We start from the raw sequence: 22,535 nt of genomic DNA, 5'->3' as shown, positions 1-22,535 counted from the left end.
CACGTTGGCAAACTGTTGGCGATAAATAGAACTTGCCTCTATTCTCGCCAACTTTTTCACCAACTTTCTCGTGTTAGTAAACTTGTATCTGACGTGTAAACGATTGGCAAACGTGTGTTGGTAACTGTCAACCAATCAAAAACACGCGCTCTATTCACGTGATTTGCGTGACACTTCACAAAATGGCGGACGGACGTGAAGACGAACGTGAGGGAACTTTTCAATTCATCGAGGAAGTTCAAAATTGTCTAGGTCTGTGGGACGTTTCGTCTGGAGCGTATAAAGACATAAAAAACAAGCAGAAGAAAATGGAAGAACTAGCGGAGAAACTGGGGTTAAAAGGCGGTAAGTAAAGTTTGTGTTCTAGGGCGATGGAGTTCTGTTTTTGATCATAGTCGATCTTCAAAAATTACTCTTTTCAATTCAAAGCTCTGTATTCACGACTATATCCACTTTTGTTGAGTGATTTGAATTAGATTGTGATGTGAATTTATAGTGAATTTACAGAGTATCACTATTATAAATCTAAACAAGAGAAATAGTAATTTAACGCGAGTTTGACGTATGAATGCACGAGTTTGCCAACTTTTTGAAGTTTGCCAACACGAGTTTGGCAACTTACGACGTATCTTGGAAGACGAGAAGACTTGGACAATCCATCGCAAGCGGTTATTTAGGTAATTAAAGCATGACAACATCATTTTTTTATGGCGTAGATTTGTATTTGTGCCGTAGGGCAAAGGCTCTTGGAAACACTTGCCGTCCGGTAAATTTATCAATGTTCAAGGGCTTGACCTTGATTTATCTGCTAAGTTAATTACATATTTAACCCACACACGAAAGGCAATCTCATTGTACAGTTAAATCTGATGAAGAAAATCAAGCGAATACTTTTTGAAGGTATTGACTTAGCATTATACTTGACTCAGATTCGGAATACAGCTAAATTTTGCACTTGTTTACTTTACCAATCTTTGAAGCGTATAAAATCGTGCTCAAACAAGTCTATCAAAGGCTGGAATGTGTTATTTTCACAAGACAAGAAGTACTTACAGCACAAAGATGACCTCCGGCAATAAATCATACTCAATAGAAAATATCAATATTGCTGTCTACTTCGACTCAAATATTCTCAGAGCAGCAAAATGTACTTTGAGTGAAATGCTTTGTTGAAAACGATAAGCTCTGAAGCAAAATGATTTTAATTCATTGATGACGGAAGGCAAGATTTAAAAAGCCAGAGCGATTATTTTCTTGTTAGAGTGAAGACATATGCATTTTTTTCTAAAGGATCACACGGAATCGGTGACTAAATTGAACTGGACAAATCTGTTTTTCCTTTCCTTTTTTCGGTGATATTTCGCGAATATTCGAATAATTCTGTGATCTGGAAGTTGAGAGCTTTCTTTATGACAGCCCCCCGCCCCCTCCACTCCCCTAGTATTCCGCTAACGAAAAAGCCATTGAAAAGCTTTCTTGGAAGCATGTAACATAACCGTTACAACTATAAAAGCAAACAAGGTCTCGAGAGCTTTCTTCCTGTAAACAATATTATAAGCACAAGACACAAGAGAATCAGGTTTTCGATTTTAATGACATTTTCAAAGAATACTGTTAAGTCCCAAAATTAAGTGGACTTTAACGTCTTAAAGTTTACGACGTTAATATATTTCTAAAATGGAAAAACCAAACTTAGCAGTTCGTAAGAGACAGAAGTATATTATGGCAGAGAGACACAGACTTGTTTACAACTGCAATGACTTAAACGGTAGTCAATCTAATTCATTGCCGATTTCTATTTTTCGTTGAAAACATTACGTGCTCCTTCAGCAAGCGAAGACGAATTTTTATTTACAAGATTTAGTTCTAATATTTTTGCCCAAAGAAATAAGCGCAAAAGAGTCCAGCCATTGTTAAGTTCAGGGCTTTACAATTGCAGATTTCACCAAGTTAGTTACGTTTTAAATTTGTTAAACGTTGAAGGAATTTAGACTGACAAAGAATTAACTTATAAAAATCACAACCGCTGTTCAAAATGGCGGCCACTGCTTATAAGTTGTAAAACAAATTTGCGGCGTTACGTTTCACCTTTTAAAGGAAATAGTGACTGGAAATAATTATATTTACAAATATATAAGCTTAAATTTCAGTTTCCACGACTGGCGTTTGCTAGTGGTTCGACTGCCATTTTGATAAAAAAAAAGTCTTTAAATACTCATCCCGGAGCGTTAAGATAACGCATAATTATTCTCGCGTCGTATTTCTATACATTTTCGCATTTCGTTCCATAAACTTATGATAAACTTGTTTTCCATTCTTTGTCACTCTTTCCTTCGTTGCTTGAAAACAGAAAAAAAAAATGTCATAGATAGCTCTTTAAATTGATTAAATTTGTTTCTTATAATAATACTACATCTTTTACTTTATACATAGATACAATTCGGGAATTTTTGCTTAACTTTTTGGCAGTAAATTACAAGCCTTACATAACATAAACAGTAAATCTTAACAACGAACAATGTATTCTCTCGACACTCTCCTTCAAGGCCGTCACGCGACCTTTAACAAGTGTTGCGTAACCGCCTAAGTAACGGCTCCGAAGAAGATTTCGGACAATGTTGAAAAAAGTTAAATAAATGTTTAATAAAAATGTTCGTTTTCCATAACTGCAACAAATAAAAATATTCATAGAAGATTTGAAAATTTAGAACAGAACGGCGGTAAACTAATTTAAAAAGAATCCCCCCTCCCCGTAAAAACTTTCAAGTTTGCAACACAACAGCTATATTAACCGACGTTTGATTTTTTTTAGTGGCTTCATGAGCAACAAACATTGCCGTTTTATCGTTTCTCTAAGAAACAAAACGATCAGGCTGCGTTTTATCCATGACTAAAATGGGAAATTACTTTCAATTGCAGCCTAGAAGCTAAAGAATTCACTACTCCTATCACTGATGGACAATTGCAAAGAAATTTTTCCCATGAAAGTAGAAACTATAATTTTATAAAAAAAATCCAATCTAAAGGAGAGGAATTCGTTGCATCTTTGGCGGTTTTTTGTCTCTCATTCGCTCCCGCCACTTCGAACCGTACTTCCCGCCAAAAACTCGGCACGGGACGAAAAATAACTATTCAGTGCTTTCTCACTAGTTTAGCGTGAAATACCCCACCCAATTGTCGGATATTTCACGATATACAAGCCGAAATTATTACAGAAATTGAATAAGTACGCAACATAAAACAAATAAAACATCAGATAACCTTTTGGCCTCATTGAGGTCAATACTTAAGTTCGACAAGAAAAATTGTCTTTGACGATATGTGTTAAAACGTCACTTTTCACACAGTGGTAACGTGAATCGGACCAACGGGGGACCCGTCGGGGTTTCGTTGAGTTAGATATTCACGAACTGTTGTAAAGTCATCAAACTGCTTCCTGTTCATTTTTCTGTGACTCATCTCAACGATGATATCCCGGCGTCCTTTGCCACTCTCCGAACCGCTGCCCGTGTGCGGGCTCTCGGATTCTTTCAGCTGTTGTAGTTTTTGGATTTTCTTTCGGCGCGCTTCCCGCACTCGTTCTAAGTGTCGTCTCCGGTCCTCTCTCGGCCAGTAACGGCCTTGGTAAACGGTTTGTGTGTCGTCATCAGTTGTCATGCCTTTGCGTTCGTCGGTAATTTTTTGGGCACGGTCGCGCAGAAGTTTATTCCTCGCCTGCCTCGCTGCAGTGGCAGGCCTTTTGCGAACAAAAATCTGACTACCGTCTTTGGACATTCGAACTTTCCATTCAATGTTCTGTTGAGATCCGTTTAGAGATTGATTGTCAGTGAGATTTGACTTCTGTTTGCTACGATGGTCGTGATAATCACCCCTTCCACCGAAACAATCCGACTCGCCAATCAAATTGATGTGTTGAGTCGAGTCCTTGTTCACGGCTCTTATGTAAGACGCACGAATTGTCCTGCTTACGTTGCCTAGTTTACTGTTACGCTTCTGGTCGGAGTGTCGACTGCGATCTCGTTCACCGCGAGATTCATGATTGTCTTTGTGTGAATCTCTGTTCTTTTTCCGTTCTTTACTCCTTTCCTTGTCTCTATCCTTTCTGGGAGGCGATCCTCCATTGTGCGTAGGTGAAAGACTTTTAGTTGGAGATCCACTGCTATGGCGGCGTGTACGACCGTTTTCGGGAGAGCGCTCCTTGTGATTTCGACTAGAGTCTTTCTCGCCCGGTGATGAATTGTCCCGAGATTTCCCAGAGCAGTTTTCTCCCGACCGTATGGGAGAAAACGCTCGGTCCTCCTTACCACGCGTGGAACTACTACTCTTTCGTTCGCGCGTGTTTGAATCGTCCTTTACTAAGCGTTTGTCGCCGTTTTCCTGCGAATTTTTACGAGAGTTTTGCGACGGCCGAGCTTCCTCTACGACGTCGGGTCCGGAGCTTTCGTCATTTTTCGTGCTCTCGTCGGTTCTTCCGACTCCGCTGTCCTTTTCGCATTTGTCGCCGTTCGTTTTCTCGCTGTTCAACGTATCGTTTCCATCTTCGTCTTCTTCTTTGATCACATCAATTCTGAAGCTACTTAGTTCCGCGTCGATTGGATCCACAAAGCCCCAGTCTTGACTTCCTTCACTGCCCAAAAGAGTGGCCCGTACCTAGAAGAAAGGCGAAGGGTTTTAATATAGTTTTTGAACAACTCAACCGCGTTAGCCGTGGGGTAAGGAGTAACTGAGTAAGGAAACATCCCCTTTATATTTCCCAACTGCACTCTGTTTCTCAGACTACGCAAACAGTGTTTACCCGTGGGTTAAAGAATAGCTTAATGGTAGGGGATTTTCCACACCGAATCCCCGATACCCTAAGACTAAGGGCATCCTTACTTGAATTTCAGTGTAACACATTCTTCATTTAATACCAACTGTTCTTTACATTTCACAATAAGCAAATCGGCTTTAGCCCTGGGGTAAGAATTAAGCTGAAGGCAGGTAGGGGCCGACTTCCTTTAAGAAATCTAGGGGATCTCTGCTTGGATTCCCTTAAATCACATTTCCTTCTGATAACAACTACTTTCTGTTTCTTAAACAACGTAAACCAGCTTTAACCTAGGGATAAATACAAGGGGGATGTAGCAAACCCCCAGGGACTTTCCCCTGGGCTTTCGTGGATCTTTTTATAACACTATATGATTGGCCAATAGTCAGACGACAAGCCATTTTTGAAATAATCCCAAAATATTTCTTATTCCTCTTTATGACAGGGAAAGCGACTAAGCGCTGTAAAGTACATTAGTTCAAAACTTGAAAGAGAGATAAACGACTGCTAATGTATAAACCCTAAATTCTCTTAGAAGAAGAAATGCTTGGAAGCTTGTTAAGGAGCTAACCACAATCCTTCTACCGACAAAGGAGAGAGTGTATTTTCAGTTGATTGGATTAAACGCTAAGACAATCTTAAAGCACTTTAAATTGATCAAATTTGCGGAGCAGAACGAAACGAGATACATATAATTTGGATTCTTTTGGATCGCACAGAATCTACCGTCAATTTTATGAGAGATAACGTGATGTGCAATTTTTAAATTAAATGTTACCCTCGGCTGGTAAAAATTACGATTGAATTGGCAATCCTATTAAATAAATTATGGTGTTGGTTTTGGAAATTTTACCTTCTAATCGACCGATGTTCAGCTAGGAATTAAGTCTGGTTAATTCTAAAAAACGGAAATTTCTGTCAATTTTTCGTTATTTTTGTATTAATTTGCCGGCGAATTTTAATGAGATTGACCTTCTTGCTGGGCATGTTGTTTTCAATGCCGCGCTGTGGATCGAGTTTGACTTCGGCAAAAAGATTGTGTTCGTTTTCCGGCTCACTAAATTTTTTGTTGATTATAAGCGTTGATTGATGACCAACTTGGTTCATTTAACACAGCTAGATTTGTGGTTTAATATTTCGTTTTAAAAGGCAACGCAGGAAGGAAACACGATCTGAGGTTTACCGAAAAAATGTAAAACAAGTTTCAACCGGGAGGGTTTAAAATTTAGTAGGCATAATAGAACACCTTAGAATGTTTACAGCCCTCTATTGTCTCGTATTTTTATTCGGTCGTTGAACGCGCGGAGAATTGCGAGAGAACTGGGAGCATCGTATTTTACAGTATAGATCACCTTTTTTCGTGGCGCACCGGCACTCGATTTGGCATCAGTAACCCGCACAAGATCAGCGAAATTCCAGGCAAATGCAAAGTGGATTATTTTGAAAAGAACGAAAACTATGCACAACAACCGTGAGAAAAAAATAAAATCAAATAAATCAGTGAAAAAATGCGATACTAATAAACAAACAAAGAAACAAACAGAATGTGCCTTATTGAGGTCGCCTTTCACTGGCAGATATTGCACCTGTGTTCTGTGGGTGTTCTGCTAGACGAAAGATTATCTTCAGCAATGGACCGGAAATAACCTGCTTTACTCTTTATCTTAATCCTGTTAAGAAAATAACGTTTATCGGCGACGCTCCACGTTACAAGAAGACAAAACTACGTCCGATTTTCATTCCCCAGAAAAGTGTCTCGCATTTTGCCCGCGAAGTTGCTGTTTAACTTCAACAAAACATTCATTGTAGAACGTGATATATTCGTGCAATGTGTGGAGGAATTTAAAGAGCAGATCTTCTCCTAGCTATACAAATGGAAGTAAAGCTCTTAGCCTCGCAGCAGGGCCCAAAAGTTTGCGCTCTACAGTGCAATAAGAGATTAGTAAGCTGACTCTAATACTTAGTGATTAACAATTAAGAGATTTTATCCTATTTTGAAATCCATCAACCGAGGATTTTGAATGCAAACGGAATCCAATTTGCTCAAGTATGTGTTAGACAGTTGTATACTCCGAAAAAGCTCTCAGCAAAAAGTGCTTTTGTCAAAAACCGTGCTCTTTCCATGATACAAAGCAGAATTTGTTTTTGCTGGGAAAATCTTAACGCCCCTATCGTTATTTGCATGCAATCCACTCCGCGGCATACAAATATTTTTTACGTCTTAAAACCCAGATACTACTTTTGTTGTTATTTAAGGCAATTACGGATCAAAATCTCTTCGTATTGAAATCGCTTTTATTGATAAGGCGAGCGATTTTTGCTTTAAAGTATACAAATAAACACGCAATGCTCAACTGTTGCGTGACCTGAAGCCATTAAAAGTTTGGAAACCCTTTGAAATCAGCCGCTGTCATCTATCTTTTTCGATGAAGATTACACACATTCCACGGTCTTAGCAGGGGATTAAATAGAAATTGTAATAAATCACTAAGACGTTTTAATACAAAAGATACGTCTAGCCTGCAGTCTGTTTATTCAAAAAGCTCTAAGTTGGTAATACTTCAGTGCTTTTCAATGCCTTGCACATGAAAAGGAAGGTGCTAGAAAAGACACGAGTTTAGTGGAAGTTTTTCCTGGGCTTTCCCTCGCACGCGTGTATCTACACGCCATTCGAAGGTTTTTCTACACGCAAAAACTTGCATATTTACATTTCGTTCACACGCCTGCTAATGTAACTAAAGAAGTCTACAAAAGGGCGCCGAGTTTTCTAAGTATTAATCTCATTTAAATTGCTACAAGGATTTCAAATAAAAAGGTTACTAGTGCTGGCCTCTTGATTAAGCCGCTGAAATATTGTCAAATAAACATCAAATTAAAAATAACTACCCGCACATATTTTGGTTTCAAGAACCATCGATTTGGCAAAGCTTTTTAAACGAATTGTTAGTAATGGAGAATGTCAGATGAAATCTTTTGTTAACCTTTTCCATTATCAGTTTCTAATTAGAAGCTTCGTGTTTAACTATCTTTTAAGTGCTGTGTTACGAATTCCAACGCTCTTGAAACTATCTCCCTGTATAAATAAAGTTTATCTGAGGTTTATGCGGCGCAAAACAACACTTCCCAATCCTTTTTTATCAGCTCTAAACTATGTTGGGTACAGAAGGAAATTAGAGATGTCTGCACGAATGTTACTTAAAACATTCTTGATCTGTAGGGCTTTTGTATAACCCACCTTCTATAAATGACTGTTTTGTTTTCATTTGCTATGAGGATTTAGCACCAAAAGGATTTGACACACCCCTTTCTATAATGGCAACTTTACAAGATTTAGGCTCATGGTTTTCAATCCAGCCTAAAAAATGTCATTTTCTGATAACACCGTTATCAGCCCGGTAAATAAGCTAGCAGGGTCACAACGTTACTACTAGCACAACTGCTACTGTTATTTGACTGAATGGCTAATAGTAAATCCAAGCTACTAAAAGATCTTGCAATTAAAGTTACTAGCCTAGGGATCATCTATCCCTGGGTGCACAGAAAAAAATAATCATTTGTACAGACCTCTTGTGCTGGTCTTGCTACAAGAAACTTGATCGTGGAGGTTGATTCGTATACAAGAGGTTCAATATCACTGAGATGCGTCACAGGAACATCGTTGATCTGTGAAAAGAGGCGACAAATGCATCAATATTTGCTGCGAAATTCTTGAACCTTACGATCATCTTGAACTGTGGACCTGCCCAAAACGTTTCCATCGATTTTAAAGGGTTGTGCGCGCATTACCAGCTCTATCATAATTTCAGTTGCATTTCTTCAGTGTATTACAACTAGATTGAAATCACCCTTTGTTATAACGGTTCCCGCGCTGAGATTGTGGTAGAACAAAGTAGGTAGAAGAAAATTGAATTCAGGGCAGAGAAAAGAAACTCGATTCTCTCATATTTACCAGTTCAGAAATAAATTAAATTTTTGCGTTAGATGAAGAACGAGGGCGGTAAGATTCGTGTTCACGCATCCACCTTACACGCGAGGCGTGCGCGGACAACGCGCACGCTCCACTTGCAATGTGGCGCTGTCACGCGGACAACTTGTCACGCCAGCAGGGGAAAAGCGTTGTGTGACTAGCTAAATTGGCGTCAAGTCATCTCAAAACTAGCGCTCAGGCGTCTAGTATCTGCCAGTGATTTGCAAAGTTTTAGACCTATTACAACGGTAACCATACCTTTAAAACTACATCACATAGCGTCAACCTCCCATCAAGGTACGCGACAGAGCCAGGCTCAATCTGTCAAAAAATTTAAACAAAACCATAAATTCCCTATTTGCCAGTCACTTCATGCAAGAAGCAAGTAACTTGGTTAAGAACACAACCTCGTTTCCAAGAGATAACGAGCGGAAGAAATATTGCTAAGTAACAAAGATGATGCTAAGACGACGTTTTGCTTGTTTGTTCGCTTGTTTGTTTACGCGAAATGTCGCATACGTTTTAGCGAGAAACGACACTTCCTTGACCCTTTCCTAACCCCGGTTTTAAGTCAAGAGGACATAAGTTACAGTACTCGTTTACGCAGTCATCATTGCCGTTATGTGATTCCATGTTGCCTTAAAGGGGCTCAGTCGCAGTATTTTGAGTTATTTTGGCCACATACAAAATTACCTTTAAATGGTAGGAAACCTGAAACTAACAGTTCAATAAGATAGAAAAACACCAAAGAGATAATGATAAACCATAAAGGAACAAGGATGGCTAAGGATGGAGAAGATTGACACGGATTGCAAACGACGAATTTGAAAAATTGAGGCGAAACTTTTCAATATGCGCAAACCGTGACTGAGCCCCTTTAAAGCAAGTTTGTATTTGAATAAACTGACGTTTCAACTAAGTCTTGTGCTAATTCCTGACGACACCCTTTTAAGCGGCCACCTGCCATTTCCCCGAGGGTGGCCGCTTAATAGGGGTTCGACTGTTATATATGAGAAACGTTATTCAAAGACTTTTCAAAGCACGACCTGTTTTATGGCTGGGTAGTCGCATGTGCGGAGTAACGTTACGTTCTCTTTTCCACAGGCTTTCTGCACAAGCTACTTTTTCAAGGGGGACGGAAAATTACGGTTTCAAAACAATGTTGAACGCATTTGTGAGCCATGTGTGCTTTGAATGGTAAGTGGTTTTATATTTTAACTTAAGTATGCCGAATACTCATTTACGGACGCACTCGAAGACTCGACGAAGAATTACCGAGTCTTTCCGAGCAAAACAAAGCACACGGACGTTTCAAAGTTGTCTGCCAAAACGTGATAACCTTTTTGCCAGGATAACAACAAAAGAGATGTTTTTAGCACAGCTGCAAATCACTTCGTGGTTTTGCATTGACTAACAAGATCAAAGTGGCTAGCGGGTACTTTAATCTTTTTTTCCTAACAAGATTTCGCAGTGGGTGGCACAGTATATTTTCAGTAGCTGTACACCCAATGAGATTTGTGTATGGTAGATTTACGCTCACGAACAAGATCACACAGTGAGAATCGAGACTAACAAGATCACACTGGCTGTGTAAATGTGATCCAGAAGTTCGAAAATATGAAGACAGACCCGCTGGAGCCGTTGAAAACAGCAGTGTACATTTATCATGGCTTAACATTGTCAAAGCCAGAGTCGAAAGTCGTGTCGATTAAACATGAAAATGAGAGCTATTGCGCAGTAAACTTTCATGTGGTACTGTTTATTGTACTGTACAAGGTGGCTCCAACTTTAAGTCTGTATATGAATCCCTAGTGAGTGACCATTCAAATCACAAAGCTGAGTTACGCCAAGATGACAAGTTTCTACTTTGTACCATTCAAATGTTCATACGGTATTATTTAGGCTGCACCAGGAGGCTATAACTTTTAAGCCTGTGGATTTAGCAGTCGAGTGGCACGTCAGCCAGTGTTCGAGTAACAACCACCAAGGCTAGCACTTACCACACTTTACATACGACACTTCAGTTGACGCTTAAAAGTTCATTTTCTTGACCTCGTGCCCTTTTACTATCTTACCTACACTGCAAGAACTCTCCCTTTTGCTCGAGTGCCATGAGGAAAAACGCAAAGAAGAACACAACAGAAGTGAGCGAGTCGTGAGCATGCAAGCGTGACATGCGAAGCCGCGAGTCGCAAGTAGCGTTGGCGTCGGAAAACGGGCGGTCTTCCAACACCCTCGCTACCGGTTTGCTTACCTCGCTGTCACGCTCGTACGCTTACTTGTTTTGCCTTCTTCCCCACGGACTTTCCAAGCAAAAGGAAAGACTGCTAGCAGTCTATATGTTAGCCAGAGAACCAAAATAACGCACCTCGCAAACATAGACAGTTGCTTCGTCTTCTTCTGCACAACAGAATGTTAATCCTAGATCACAATTTGCTATCCAGAGAGTTATTTCCTGAAAAAGCGCAATGATATCTTCAGTATGAGGAATACCAATAATTACTCAGAAAGGGTACCTTTTAGCAATTGTAGGAATAAGATAAGTATTCGTTTTAAAATGTTGTTTTGGAATTTGAAACAAGAGAACCTAGCGTCCAAGATGGCATCAACACGTGCAAGATCGCAGTTAGCAAAATAAGTGTCGTTAAGTTGACTGTGCGCGTAGACGATAGTTCACATCTCAAACGCGCTCTTAATTGATAATGAACAAGACACTTCCTTCTTGAATCCATTGGAAAGGTAAAGGCTGCATCAATCCTAGTAATCGAGGGACTGCTCTTTGACATCAGTATTCAAACCGGGTTCGTGTAGGCTTCGATAATTAACTCCGGTTCGTTCGTGTAGGCTTCGGCATTCCACTCCGGTTGGAGGAAAATGAAGTAACTACAACTAATTTAGCCCCCTCACCCTTCCTTGGATAGGGTACCAACCTATCATAGGTTATTACAATTCCTCTCCCAAATCCCCGTTAACACTCTGCTAGGTTGACCGAACAACTCGCCATTACCCCATTTATATTCCAGGGTGGAGATAGCAACTGAGAATGTCGTGTGTCCAGGAATCATATCCGGATTCAAACTTGCTGAACCGGAGAAAAGAGCCCCGCCATCTTTCGTAACTGGTCGTCAATGCTGGAGTCCCTCCGGAACGTCGAGCAACATGAGTCCTACTGCTAAACTGAAATTGTTTCCCTGGACTAAGATATCTTGTTTAAACGCAAACCTCTTATGACTAAGCTTTTTAAACAAGTCTTAAATATTTATCAAGTGACCCACCTCATATTCATAGTCAAACTCAGGGTCGAAATAAATCTCGTCGGAAACTGCTGTCACGTAAGGCTGACCTTGCAAGTCACAGTTGGAGTTCTCATCAACATCATGAACATAATTCACGTCTTTTACAACGAGCGTGACACGAGGCAGTGTACCTTGCTCGCTGCCAACAATGTTCTCAGAACTCGGCAAACTCTCGCTTGTCGAGCGCAAGTTCTCTACATCGTCCCTACAAAAGGATTCGATTCGGCGGTGGGAGCTTTCCGAACTGCTTGTGCCGTCATCAAGAGACTTCTCGAATGGTATCAGCAAGTCCTGCCTTGGGCTGTACCGGTCGTGAATTCCGCTGTCTGTATCCATGCTCTCGACGTCTTGAACAAGACAAAGGTCCGTCTGGGTGCCAGTAGACGTCACACAAGGCACACAATCCACGATGGCGTCTGAGCACTTTCGTCTCACTACGATATGCAGCGGTTCCGAAGCTGTTTTAATGACTTCTACAGCTGTGGCGTGGCTGGCCTCCGATAGGTCGATACCGTTCACCTGAAATAGATATCAAAATGCAAAATAAGCGAGAATGATTTACGATTTTCTATTATTTTGAAGTTGTTTGGTTGGAAGGGAGATGATATCGCAGTTGTGGTACCATATGAATTGCATGTTTCCTTGTTTTTGTCACATTTGTCACAACAGGCTAGTTTCGTTATCTCAAGCAGTTTCCTCAAACGGAATTTGAAAGCCATGTTTGCTTTGTAATCGATACTTTTGTCAATTCCGAGCTTCTGGAAGACCCACCCTCTAAATTTTTTTCGTTTCTTAGACGGTTTTCGACCACTTATTTATAAACCGGTGACATAAGCATTAACAAAAGAAATCGGAATTCATTTGATGACGAATGTTCTATAGATCTCAAAGCCAGACGATGGTAGTTATAGTAGCCAGCTTTGTAATTCATTCCTCGATTAAAACTCTAGATATGAATTAAGATAGGTGAAGCTTCTATCACTTGTATAATGCACTTTTATCATACGCTAAATCTCCGAACACTGAATTTTAAAAAGCCCAGGGGGAATTCCTTACCCTCTGGCCTTTTAAAAACAAAGTTGCGTTTGAAACACAGTTAAAAAGCTCTACTCCTTATCGCTTTCGTGATTAACAGATAGCTTGCTCTCAGTGTTGATTGTAATGAGTTGCAGCGCGTCGCTTTCTCACGCTAAAACAACATTGAGAATGACACCTTGTCACTGCCGCACGGCATATTTTGGACCACGTCATTTAAAGAACATTACAGTGTCCATCCGATGCCAAGCAATGACAGTCGCGAACCTCCCACCTGTGACGGACAAGTCGATACCAATTACATGAAAACAATACTGACAGAAGGATTTACGATTTGTCTAATGTGTACTTCATTGAGGACACATTAAAATGTCCATCAATTGCCACCAAGTGACAACCGCAGACTGTCAACTTGTGATGAACAAGTCGATTGCTGTTACATGAAATCGCTACCTTCAATTCAAAATTGTTGACAAACACGATTCACAATTGTGTTTATTCACTGATTGAGAGACAAATATAAAAAGAACTATTTGTTGTCGAGTTATCGGAAATGTTTGCTGACTTCCTCCATATCAACCACTGTTGCCCCGAGGAAGATTGAACTAATTACTACTCACATCAAAGCTTCATGTTGAAAGCACATTTTGAAAATTAGATTTTCTGTACTCTCTGATAACACATGTTAATCACTTGCTGAGGTGGTGGTTTAGACAATGCAAGAGTTTGCCAAGTCGCGTCTGGACAGAGAACAACATCGAGTAAACTTCTGTACAAGCAGACAACTTTATTGGAATCCCATTTGGGATTTTACTAAGTCAAAAACCTTGCTTAGACATTTGAAAACCTCATTGGGCTCTAAAACCAAACGTTAGCGGAGAATGGAGCGATAATATGCGAAGTTTAGAGCAATTAGAGCGCGTTGAATAAGGAAACGCTCGTTACATGGAAAGAAAATATCGACAGTACTTCAGTTAATTACGTTCATTACTCAAAAACCACATCCTGAGTGGGTCGTAATTTCCCACGAAGCTCTCAAAATCCGAACAGATGCTGTGATGCAAACACTGTCCCTGAAGAAACAAAAACCCGTCTCGTTAATAAGGGATTTTTGTTTTCTTGATTACGTTTTGTTTCAATATCGCTTTTCCAGCTGCGGTTGAAGAACGGACTGTGTACGCGGTCCTATTGCTTTGCAAATAAGCATTGCCTTTTACTCGCAAATAGAATACTATTTTCTCCTCTCCGAGTTCGTGTTTTGATCAGTAGAGTACGATAAAGGCAAACATTTTCCACATGTTGTTCGTATCAGTATAGAAACACCGTGACAATGGCTTTTTAATATGAAAAGAATGTACAACCGATAAGCCCTAGCTGATGGGAAAACTTTCACCAGAAGAGCTTCAGGTGGAGCTTATTACCATTAAGCTATCTTCACAATGTTTTCCTTCCAAACCCTTTTCTCAGACAATCATATGTTAAGCCGCTAAGAATAACCCGAGCGTTCAAAAACGAACAAGTACTTTTGCTAAACTCGAGGGAGCGACAGCTAGCTCAACTGGTTTTGTTTAAAGTACAGAAATAGTATAACCTCTGTGTTTACATAAACATTAACGAGGCTTAACGTACCCAAATTGCATATCACGGATCGCAATTTCGAGGCAAACTCGCTCGGTACTTCGGTACACTCAGATATATAAATCAGGGAAGCGGTAAATCAGTGAAGAGATGGCGTTAGAAAATATTGCGCCACAAAATGTTATTATCTGTATGGTCTAAAATTTTAGCCAAGGGAAGTATAATTGCGCTTCTGGCCAAGGAGTGGTAGGGAAACGAAGTTTCTGGGAAGTCGACCGCGAGCACGACAACTTTAACTTTTGCTTGGAAATGTTATGCACTTTCCTGTTATCGTAAAATATTCCGGCTTTTTGCTGAAGCCAATATCTTCACTGATAACCTAAATAACCTTTCAAAATTGCTCAGGACTAGAGGAAATCGCGAAAACGGTTTGAGGATGTTCACAAATTGATTTTTAGAGACTTTGTGTGCAAAGTGACAAGATTAGTGGAACATGTGGAAAAAAGCAACAAATCTTATAGATATGAAACAATGAATAAAATAATTAAAGTGATATATGGACAAAAATATGGCTTCTTTCACACGAAAACAACAAGATATTGAGCAGACTTGGTAAAGTAAAAATCATTAGAACTAATATTCGGAATTCTGGGTTGTTTTGAACGAATGAAATGCAAAATGTACCTCAATTTTAAATGGTATTGGTTCAAGTTGGATTTAAATTCGCTTACCAGAACGGAACAGACCAATTTTCTGTTTATCTCCGTGCCTACCAGAATCTTCAACGGATATATTCTGACCATGCAAATAAGACCTTTCCGTGACATTTGAAATTTTATTTTGAAAAGGATATTTCCTCATCGACCACTAACAAGAGCGAGAAAGCGGATAGAGTCGGATTTATGTCAATATTTTGTCTTCTAATTTTGAAAATTAGGATCTCTCGCTAATGCACGCTTCCTACCCTAATTAATATTTTTGCATATATGCGAAAAAAGAACGGAACTTTTCGGAAAAGAATATGTGATTGTATGAAATGCTTATATTGAAACATGGTGGAAACATTCAGTTGCAACAGAAGTTTTCTGTGTTTAAGTATGGTCCATGACGAGCCAAAAATCTGCCACGTTTCTCTATTTATTAATATGTTTTAAATATTTATCATGAAGGTAGCAAAATGGCATTGAAATTCGATGACACTAATAAATACGATTCGTAGTTCGCCTCGTCATATGATGAATAAGTCAAATTTATTTCACGCTAACGAGAAACTGCGCACAACACAGTATTTTTTGCACGCCTCAAATATCCCGTGCAAAACAACATTTACAAAAACTTGAAGTATATTTAAATGAGGCGAGAAAACGATTTTGTCGAGAAGATGTCATTAGAGTTGTAAAACAAATAGCAAACAACAAACAAGTTCGTGTTCGGAATTTTTTACCTCAGTTTTTGCGGTCTTTGAAATACATATAGTAGCAGTTTACAGTTTTAGTATTGGTTCGTAAAAACACTTTTAAAGCTGGTTTTATGAGGATATTTTCTATTTCAACGCTGCTAAAAATTGAAACGAAACAGCGGACGCGACAGGGACGCTAAAATGTTTCGTTTTTTTTCGAGGTTCATTAACGTATTTACAGAGACAAACACCTGCAGACCGTCTACATAAATAATGTAAAATGGCTCTGTTGTCCGTTCTTTAAAATCCAATTTAGCACACTTAGTTGAAAATTTAACAACTTCTGCCTTTTAAAATCATAACTGCGGGAATGAATTATGAATCAAAAATGACCACGGAATCGACACCGGACTTTTAGTTGCTTGTTAACGAATTGTTCCATCGTAAAATTAACACGTTTTTTGTGACAATCTTTAATCGCTTGTCTGCCAACCCACTTTAAGTAATTTACTGTCAGGGAACGAATTATTCGCTAGCAAAGACACTTATACATCCTTAAATGTCGCCGTTTTGTATTGCTTCGTCCGACAAAGTGATTTTCGTTTCTAATCACTTAATGACCATACGTTTTTCATCGCTCTAAAATTACAGCGAAAGTGCAAGCCATTGTAAATTAAAAGGCTGTAGTATTCCTTTCTCTGGTTTCTATAACAAGATGGTCTGTTGTCAAATCGTTGCAAAAGAAATGGGCATTAGTCACAATTTCAAGAACTAACGTGTTGTTAGTTCCACATTTGTAAACTCCCTAGTTGATTTGACTTCATTTTTAGGTTTATCAATTCTACACGTAGGTATCACATCATTAATACATGATTTAGTGCAGTGTTTTCGCCAAACTTTTCAATTTTAGTCTGTTTATTTGCCTTTTCGATTTGACATTACCCTGTGTTGTCTGACGGTCTTTTTCATAATACATTTGAATTTATCAAAATCCTCTTTGTAAGTTAAATCACATCAGAGTCCAATGATCTAACAGTTTCCTTTGTTTTGTGCTAAAACCACGTAATATTTGTACAAGTCACCTTTTTTCGCGAACAGCAGGAAATTTAAAATTACTCCCAGTATAAAAAACATCTGACATAAAATCTCTCAAAAACAAAGATCAATTCCACAGTTATATCGTACCGGGCTGAAAATAATCGCAGTTCAATTTATTATATTCTTTTCTTTTTCCGAAATGATGCAGTAAATATTCTTCCATTCGGCCGCTTTTAATTCTCTTTCACGTGTATTCGATGGTAATAAAGCTTGTGATTAAAGAAAACAAGTTGAACGTTTCAAGCGAAGTCAAATATCTTTCGTCAACGCACCGCTAAGTTTTCGCCGACTTTAATCTTCAACGCGAAATCACACAGAGAAACTATAAACAAATGCAGCGATATTTTTTCGCACAAAGCATGTAACAACAATTCATTTGATAAACTTAAGGGATTAACGGTGTATTACAGTTGGAAACTGTCGCTGCTCATAAAAAATTCACAACTCGATTCAAAATGTTACCAACAAAAAAACCATATTCAAATTTCGCTCGAAACCCTTAAATACACTTGTCAAATGAATAGATGATTAATCTTTTTTCTGACGGAAAATCTTTGATGACTTTTGATAATTGTTTTGAGGTAAGACCTAAGGAAATGGGTTTTCTAGAGTTCGCGCTGATTCAATATCTTCACAAAGCACAAAAATCACCGAAAAATTAAGAATTATACCAAAAAAGAAACACAGACTATTACTTGGCTAGACTTCTTGTAGCCATGAATTCGGCGTCCAAAAAGCTCTTTTAGCGCGAAAGCAATATATCCTGATAAGGCTATAAACAGAATACTTTTGTAGTATTAAACGGGCTCTTTCAGTCTTTGATTGTTGCAGTGTATATTGACGTTTTTAGTATTGATCTAAGTTTTATAACCGGCGATATATCAAAAGCACGGAGTTAATTTCAAAAGGTCAGCGATAACCAAGAATTGTTATATCTACCGCGCAACGCTACTAATTCAGCGAAAAATATTTACACTGTGTGTTTCTGTAATGCCTATCATAACATAAGAAGGCCTTCACAGACTCGCAGGAAGTCTATTCAATAGAAAAAGCGAGCGATGATAGATATTTGAAGCTCGATATATTTTACTGAAAGATATGAAATGACAGCACTCAAATTGTCCTATGTCGGTCTGTTGGAATTGTATTTATTGCGGGAAAGTTGAAACATTTTTGAGTAATAAAACATTGTTCTTCTATAGATTTTGTTCGTAAGGAGAACACAGCGATACCACAGATAGATAAGTCTGCGAATTCACGCTTTCTGTTTTTTTTTTATACAAGTTGGATGTTTGAGATTCCATAGCGCGAAAGCATACTGATTTCTAAACGAGATTTCGTGAAATTTAAGAAAGTGCACTCACTTATGTGTTGCTGAGCAAGAACAGACGTTTCTTCCAGATGAAAGGTACGGGGGAAATATTAAGCGATGCGAGCATTGCGTTGAAGTGCTTGTGTGCTTGAAATCTAAAAAATTAATCCATTACAGTTCTCTTTTTGACCTTAGACCAAAAAAGTTGACAATCTGAAGGATTTCGATCTGTGATCAAACCGGCTGTGTGCGTCGAAGGCAGTTTTCCGATCGAGACAGCGAAAAAAGACTGACAGAAATGAATTAAACATCGCTTCGCGTACGCCTGCCACAAATCGCAAACTGAAGTCTCGCCTATGGCTGCCAAAGCAGTTTATCTTCTATTGTTATCGATCCTGGACTAATATATTGCAAGCCAAAATATACTTTTATATTGTTCGCCTGACAGATCAATTTCCGATAAACGCCTTTTGTGAAGCGCTGCGAGGAACCAAAGCATACCCACATAATATGTCCTTGGTTTTGTGTAATTCATTTGGGTTGCGCAGGTGGGCGAAAAACACACAGAACCAAATTGGAATTTGTGCTTTTCTTATCGCAGTAAGGACTCGCAAATGCTGGAAGGTCGCGTGACAGGACAGTGACTTCCAGCTGAGTGTAAGAGATTGATGTTTGCATGAGGTCTACGTAGCGAAGACATCTTGTTTTCCTACTGTGGTAAAAGCTCTTTGCCAGACAAATACCACAATAATTCAACAGTGAAAGGCCGTGAATTATACATGGACCACGCGGCGAGTGCTCATTGAAATTCAAACGCAAAACAACCCGTAAAAAATAAACAAAAAGTCGTTCTAAAGAAATCCTTTCGAGTTTTCAATTCGATTCGCCACGGGGATGTGATCTTGGCAAGGAATTAAAAATGCCGTGTGCTGCAGGTTTTCCTTTTGGGTATGAACGCATAAGCCGGGAAATCCAGTTCGGTTAAGATAACATGTTCTGAATAAAGCTTAAGTTAAAAGCCAAATTTGTTTACAAGGGGTATATAAAGCTACTAAGAGAGGCTGTTCTTCTATAGCGGAAGCATCTGGTTTTGTTAGTTAGTTTATTAATCCGAAGTTGACAGTCGGAAATCTACAAACACCCTAAGCTAAATTACCATCAATTCTCGGTCAATAAATTCTTTGGAAAGAACTCTGCTGCAATGTTTAGTCGCACAAAAGAACAACAGAGTGCAATAGTGAATTTGAAAAGCAGGTTAACGAGACAAAGGGTAGATTTAATATCTCGCGGTTCGGGGACGCGAGCTGCTTTGATATCAAAAATCAACACAGTGTCATGTCATGTAATAAGATGTCGGCGAGGCTCATCTCGAAGTACGCGCGCAGTGAAAGGAGGCGTGTTTGCGAGAAAATTCCTCGCACTTACCTTCAAAATTTTGTCTTGTATTTTCAAACCGTCTTCCTTCGAGGCCGGGCCGCCGTCTGCGACCTTGGAAACCACAATCCCGCCACCGAGTGAATTACTACTTCCGACCTGATAATGAGAATAAAGGAGAGGTTTAGAGTTCGCAAACTCACACAGGACAAAGAGTCGTAGTCGAGAAGCAGGAATGTTGGTAACTGGATTCTAACATGTCCGCGCGTTTGAACAATACGCGTAGTGAACTCGCGCGACCGGGGGTAGCAGTAAATTTCAAACAGACAAAAGTGCAGCTATTTATTTCACAACATTGGCATCCAGCCGTGTTTATGAGTACATTCTTTCAATGGCTACACAAAACAAAACAAAGAGCAGTTGAATTGAATGGGGGCTTTCCTAAGGGACACTGTCCATCAGTCACTCGCCAGCAAACGAGAGCGCTCCATGTTACTGTGTTAAACGCGATAACTAAATTATGAGAGTTTGATCAGGTTTTAGGTAGGCGCTAATCTTTTTACGCATCTCACACCACATGCCTGGGCAAGAAGGCTTCCGCGCCACGACTTCATTGTAAAGAAAACACAACAGCAGACGAAAAAATATTAAAAAGCACTTAGATGTATCGCTAAGAACTGGGCCAGTGTCACATACCAGACCAAACGTAAAATTAGATTTGTTTGCGCTAGGCGAACGGAATTCTCGAATAAGTGACAATTTAGAACATTACGCCCGTCTAGGATAACGAATAGATCTTCTAAAATGTTCTACGTACCTCTGTGCCCCCCATGATATTAAAGCCAAGCGATCCACCGTTTACCCGCGTCAGCGTTACTTCGACTTCGATTTCTTCGGCGGCCTGCAAGAGTAGAGAAAAGTCAACGGACTGGCATATGTAATCAAAAGCACATAGAAAACGTATAATATTCACCCGTGTCTGTTTACTTACAACTTAATAAAGTGTCGCTCACCGTGGCTAGGAAAACATTCGGGTGTCGTGGTAATGGCTACATTCGACCGAAATATCTTTCACAGTCCGAGGCGCAATCCATTGTCCGATTAAATCGCGATGCGCCAAGATTCGGGTCAAACATCGACATTTTAGGAACGCGCGCGTGTACCGCTCTCTAAAAACACAGCGCATAGAAGCGCTGGTTGTTGATTTACACCGAGGCTAGCTTTGCCGCTCTGGAGTGTGTCCAGCGATTTTCGATAACTCCAACAGTGCTCACTAATTGATCAAAACGATCGGGGTATTGATCTGGTAAAATCACTGCGCGTTCGTACGTACAAGCCATTCTGCGGTTTATGCCCTAAATCAAACATGTCAGTGCGTACGATGTGCGCTCAATTGGAAAATATAAACCAAACACTGACCCGATTTAGCTAATATCACCTACCTGGTCTGCGCGCGGGTCATTGTACTTCTGAAATATACCCACTTGTAACCGGTATTCTTTTAATTGCCTTTCGAAGTTTAGCACCTGAACTTGGTAGCTATGAAGTTCATTCTCCAAATTTAAAATTCTGTCCTGATTTGCCTCCTCTCTGCGCGCTATTCTCTCGCAGGCCAACTCTTTTTCCTGCTCCGCCCTAGTTAATTTCATCTGAAGCGAGGCGATCTGAATTTGAAGGGCCTTTATGCAGTCATGTGTAGAGGAGTCTTGGTAGAGCAGCGGAAGGCCGCAGCCACTCTCGCATACTACAACTCTCGCGAATTCGCGACTTTCCGTGGAATTTGAGTTACGTTCCATAATTTTACCTCCGGATGTAAAACCCTTTGCGTAGCGGCATTTTAAAAGATGTGACTGAGTATTCTCTACCAGTAAAATGGCCGGGCAACCTCGACGAAAATTCTCGCATCGAATATTTTGCTTCGCGATGAGACTACTCAATGGTAGTATTTTCTTTAGATCGTCGACACAAATCTGTTCGCATGTGAGAGGACACGATCCGCTCTCGGCTGTCCATTGAATAATACACTGCGCACAGAATACATGGCCACAAGGGGTTGCTAAGGGCTCCTCTAGAACACCAAAACATATACCGCATTTCAAATCGTCGTCCACTGGTTCCAAAAACCTCTCCACGTCAAAACCCATAGTCAGCCCATCGACCGTAAAAAGAAACAACAGAAATGCCAGATAACTCGATACGCTTGGCTCTTTTGAACTTTTGCGACAAAATAGATGGGCGGAGTCAAAATGGAATACGTTAATGACAATAGCTGTCAGATGAATGGCCCGAGCTGATTGGTTCATTGGTCATTCAACATGTTCTTTTCCGGCGAACGAGCCGCTTTTCCGCATATGGCGCGAAATCAAAACGCAAAACACCACAACAGAAGTCACACTGAAACCTGGTGGTTTCAGCGACATACAGTCAATTTTCGCTCAGAAATTCTGCGATTTCGGTCACGTAAAAGCAATCTTTTATACCCACGTGTTCCCCAGAGATGTTTGAATCTTTAAACACCAGCGATCTATTGTTATGTTGATTAACTGCAGTACAGTGAGAATGAAAGTTTTAATCGTGCATGACAGGCAAGCGCAGCTTCACGAAAAAACAGGGTATCACAGTTACTAAAAGAAGCGCCGAAAAATAAAACAAATTTTAAGGACATTAAA

General features: G+C 39.7%; 1 protein-coding gene and 1 long non-coding RNA gene across 3 annotated transcripts; one reads left to right on the top strand and one right to left on the bottom strand.

Moving 5' to 3' along the window:
• Nucleotides 1-23: 23 nt before the first annotated feature.
• LOC149101233 (uncharacterized) lies at nucleotides 24-9,997 on the top strand. Its single transcript, XR_016203003.1, has 2 exons — nucleotides 24-345; nucleotides 9,879-9,997. It is a non-coding gene; the product is annotated as an uncharacterized LOC149101233 (long non-coding RNA).
• LOC110041151 (E3 ubiquitin-protein ligase PDZRN3-like) lies at nucleotides 1,576-22,169 on the bottom strand. Of its 2 annotated transcripts, none has more exons than XM_020746427.2 (8): nucleotides 21,309-22,169; nucleotides 20,684-20,767; nucleotides 19,918-20,025; nucleotides 12,050-12,589; nucleotides 11,143-11,229; nucleotides 9,033-9,095; nucleotides 8,372-8,470; nucleotides 1,576-4,650 (listed from the first exon to the last, which is right to left on the bottom strand). In XM_020746427.2, the coding sequence occupies exons 1-8, from the start codon at nucleotides 22,167-22,169 to the stop codon at nucleotides 3,340-3,342; spliced, it is 3,153 nt and encodes a 1,050-aa protein (XP_020602086.2). In that variant the 3' UTR covers nucleotides 1,576-3,339. The 2 variants fall into 2 exon arrangements, with proteins under 2 accessions (XP_020602086.2, XP_089131996.1); XM_089275870.1 differs by lacking the exon at nucleotides 21,309-22,169 and adding an exon at nucleotides 20,880-21,263.
• Between the last annotated feature and the right edge of the window lie 366 nt (nucleotides 22,170-22,535).

Source organism: Orbicella faveolata, unplaced genomic scaffold, assembly GCF_042242905.1.
Source record: "Orbicella faveolata isolate gen_17 unplaced genomic scaffold, um_ofav_v1 contig_4, whole genome shotgun sequence".
In the NCBI taxonomy this organism is placed as follows: domain Eukaryota; kingdom Metazoa; phylum Cnidaria; class Anthozoa; order Scleractinia; family Merulinidae; genus Orbicella; species Orbicella faveolata.
This window is presented reverse-complemented; position numbering and strand designations above follow the sequence as displayed.

Bases quoted from the DNA above. Each gene is read 5' to 3' on its own strand.
- LOC110041151 (XM_020746427.2), bottom strand. From the start codon at position 22,169: ATGAACCAATCAGCTCGGGCCATTCATCTGACAGCTATTGTCATTAAC. The intron at 11,230-12,049 runs GTGGGTCACTTG...GCGCTTTTTCAG, and splicing joins AGTTTGACTATGAATATGAG to GAAATAACTCTCTGGATAGC. The intron at 4,651-8,371 runs GTCTGTACAAAT...CCTTTCTTCTAG, and splicing joins TAGCAAGACCAGCACAAGAG to GTACGGGCCACTCTTTTGGG.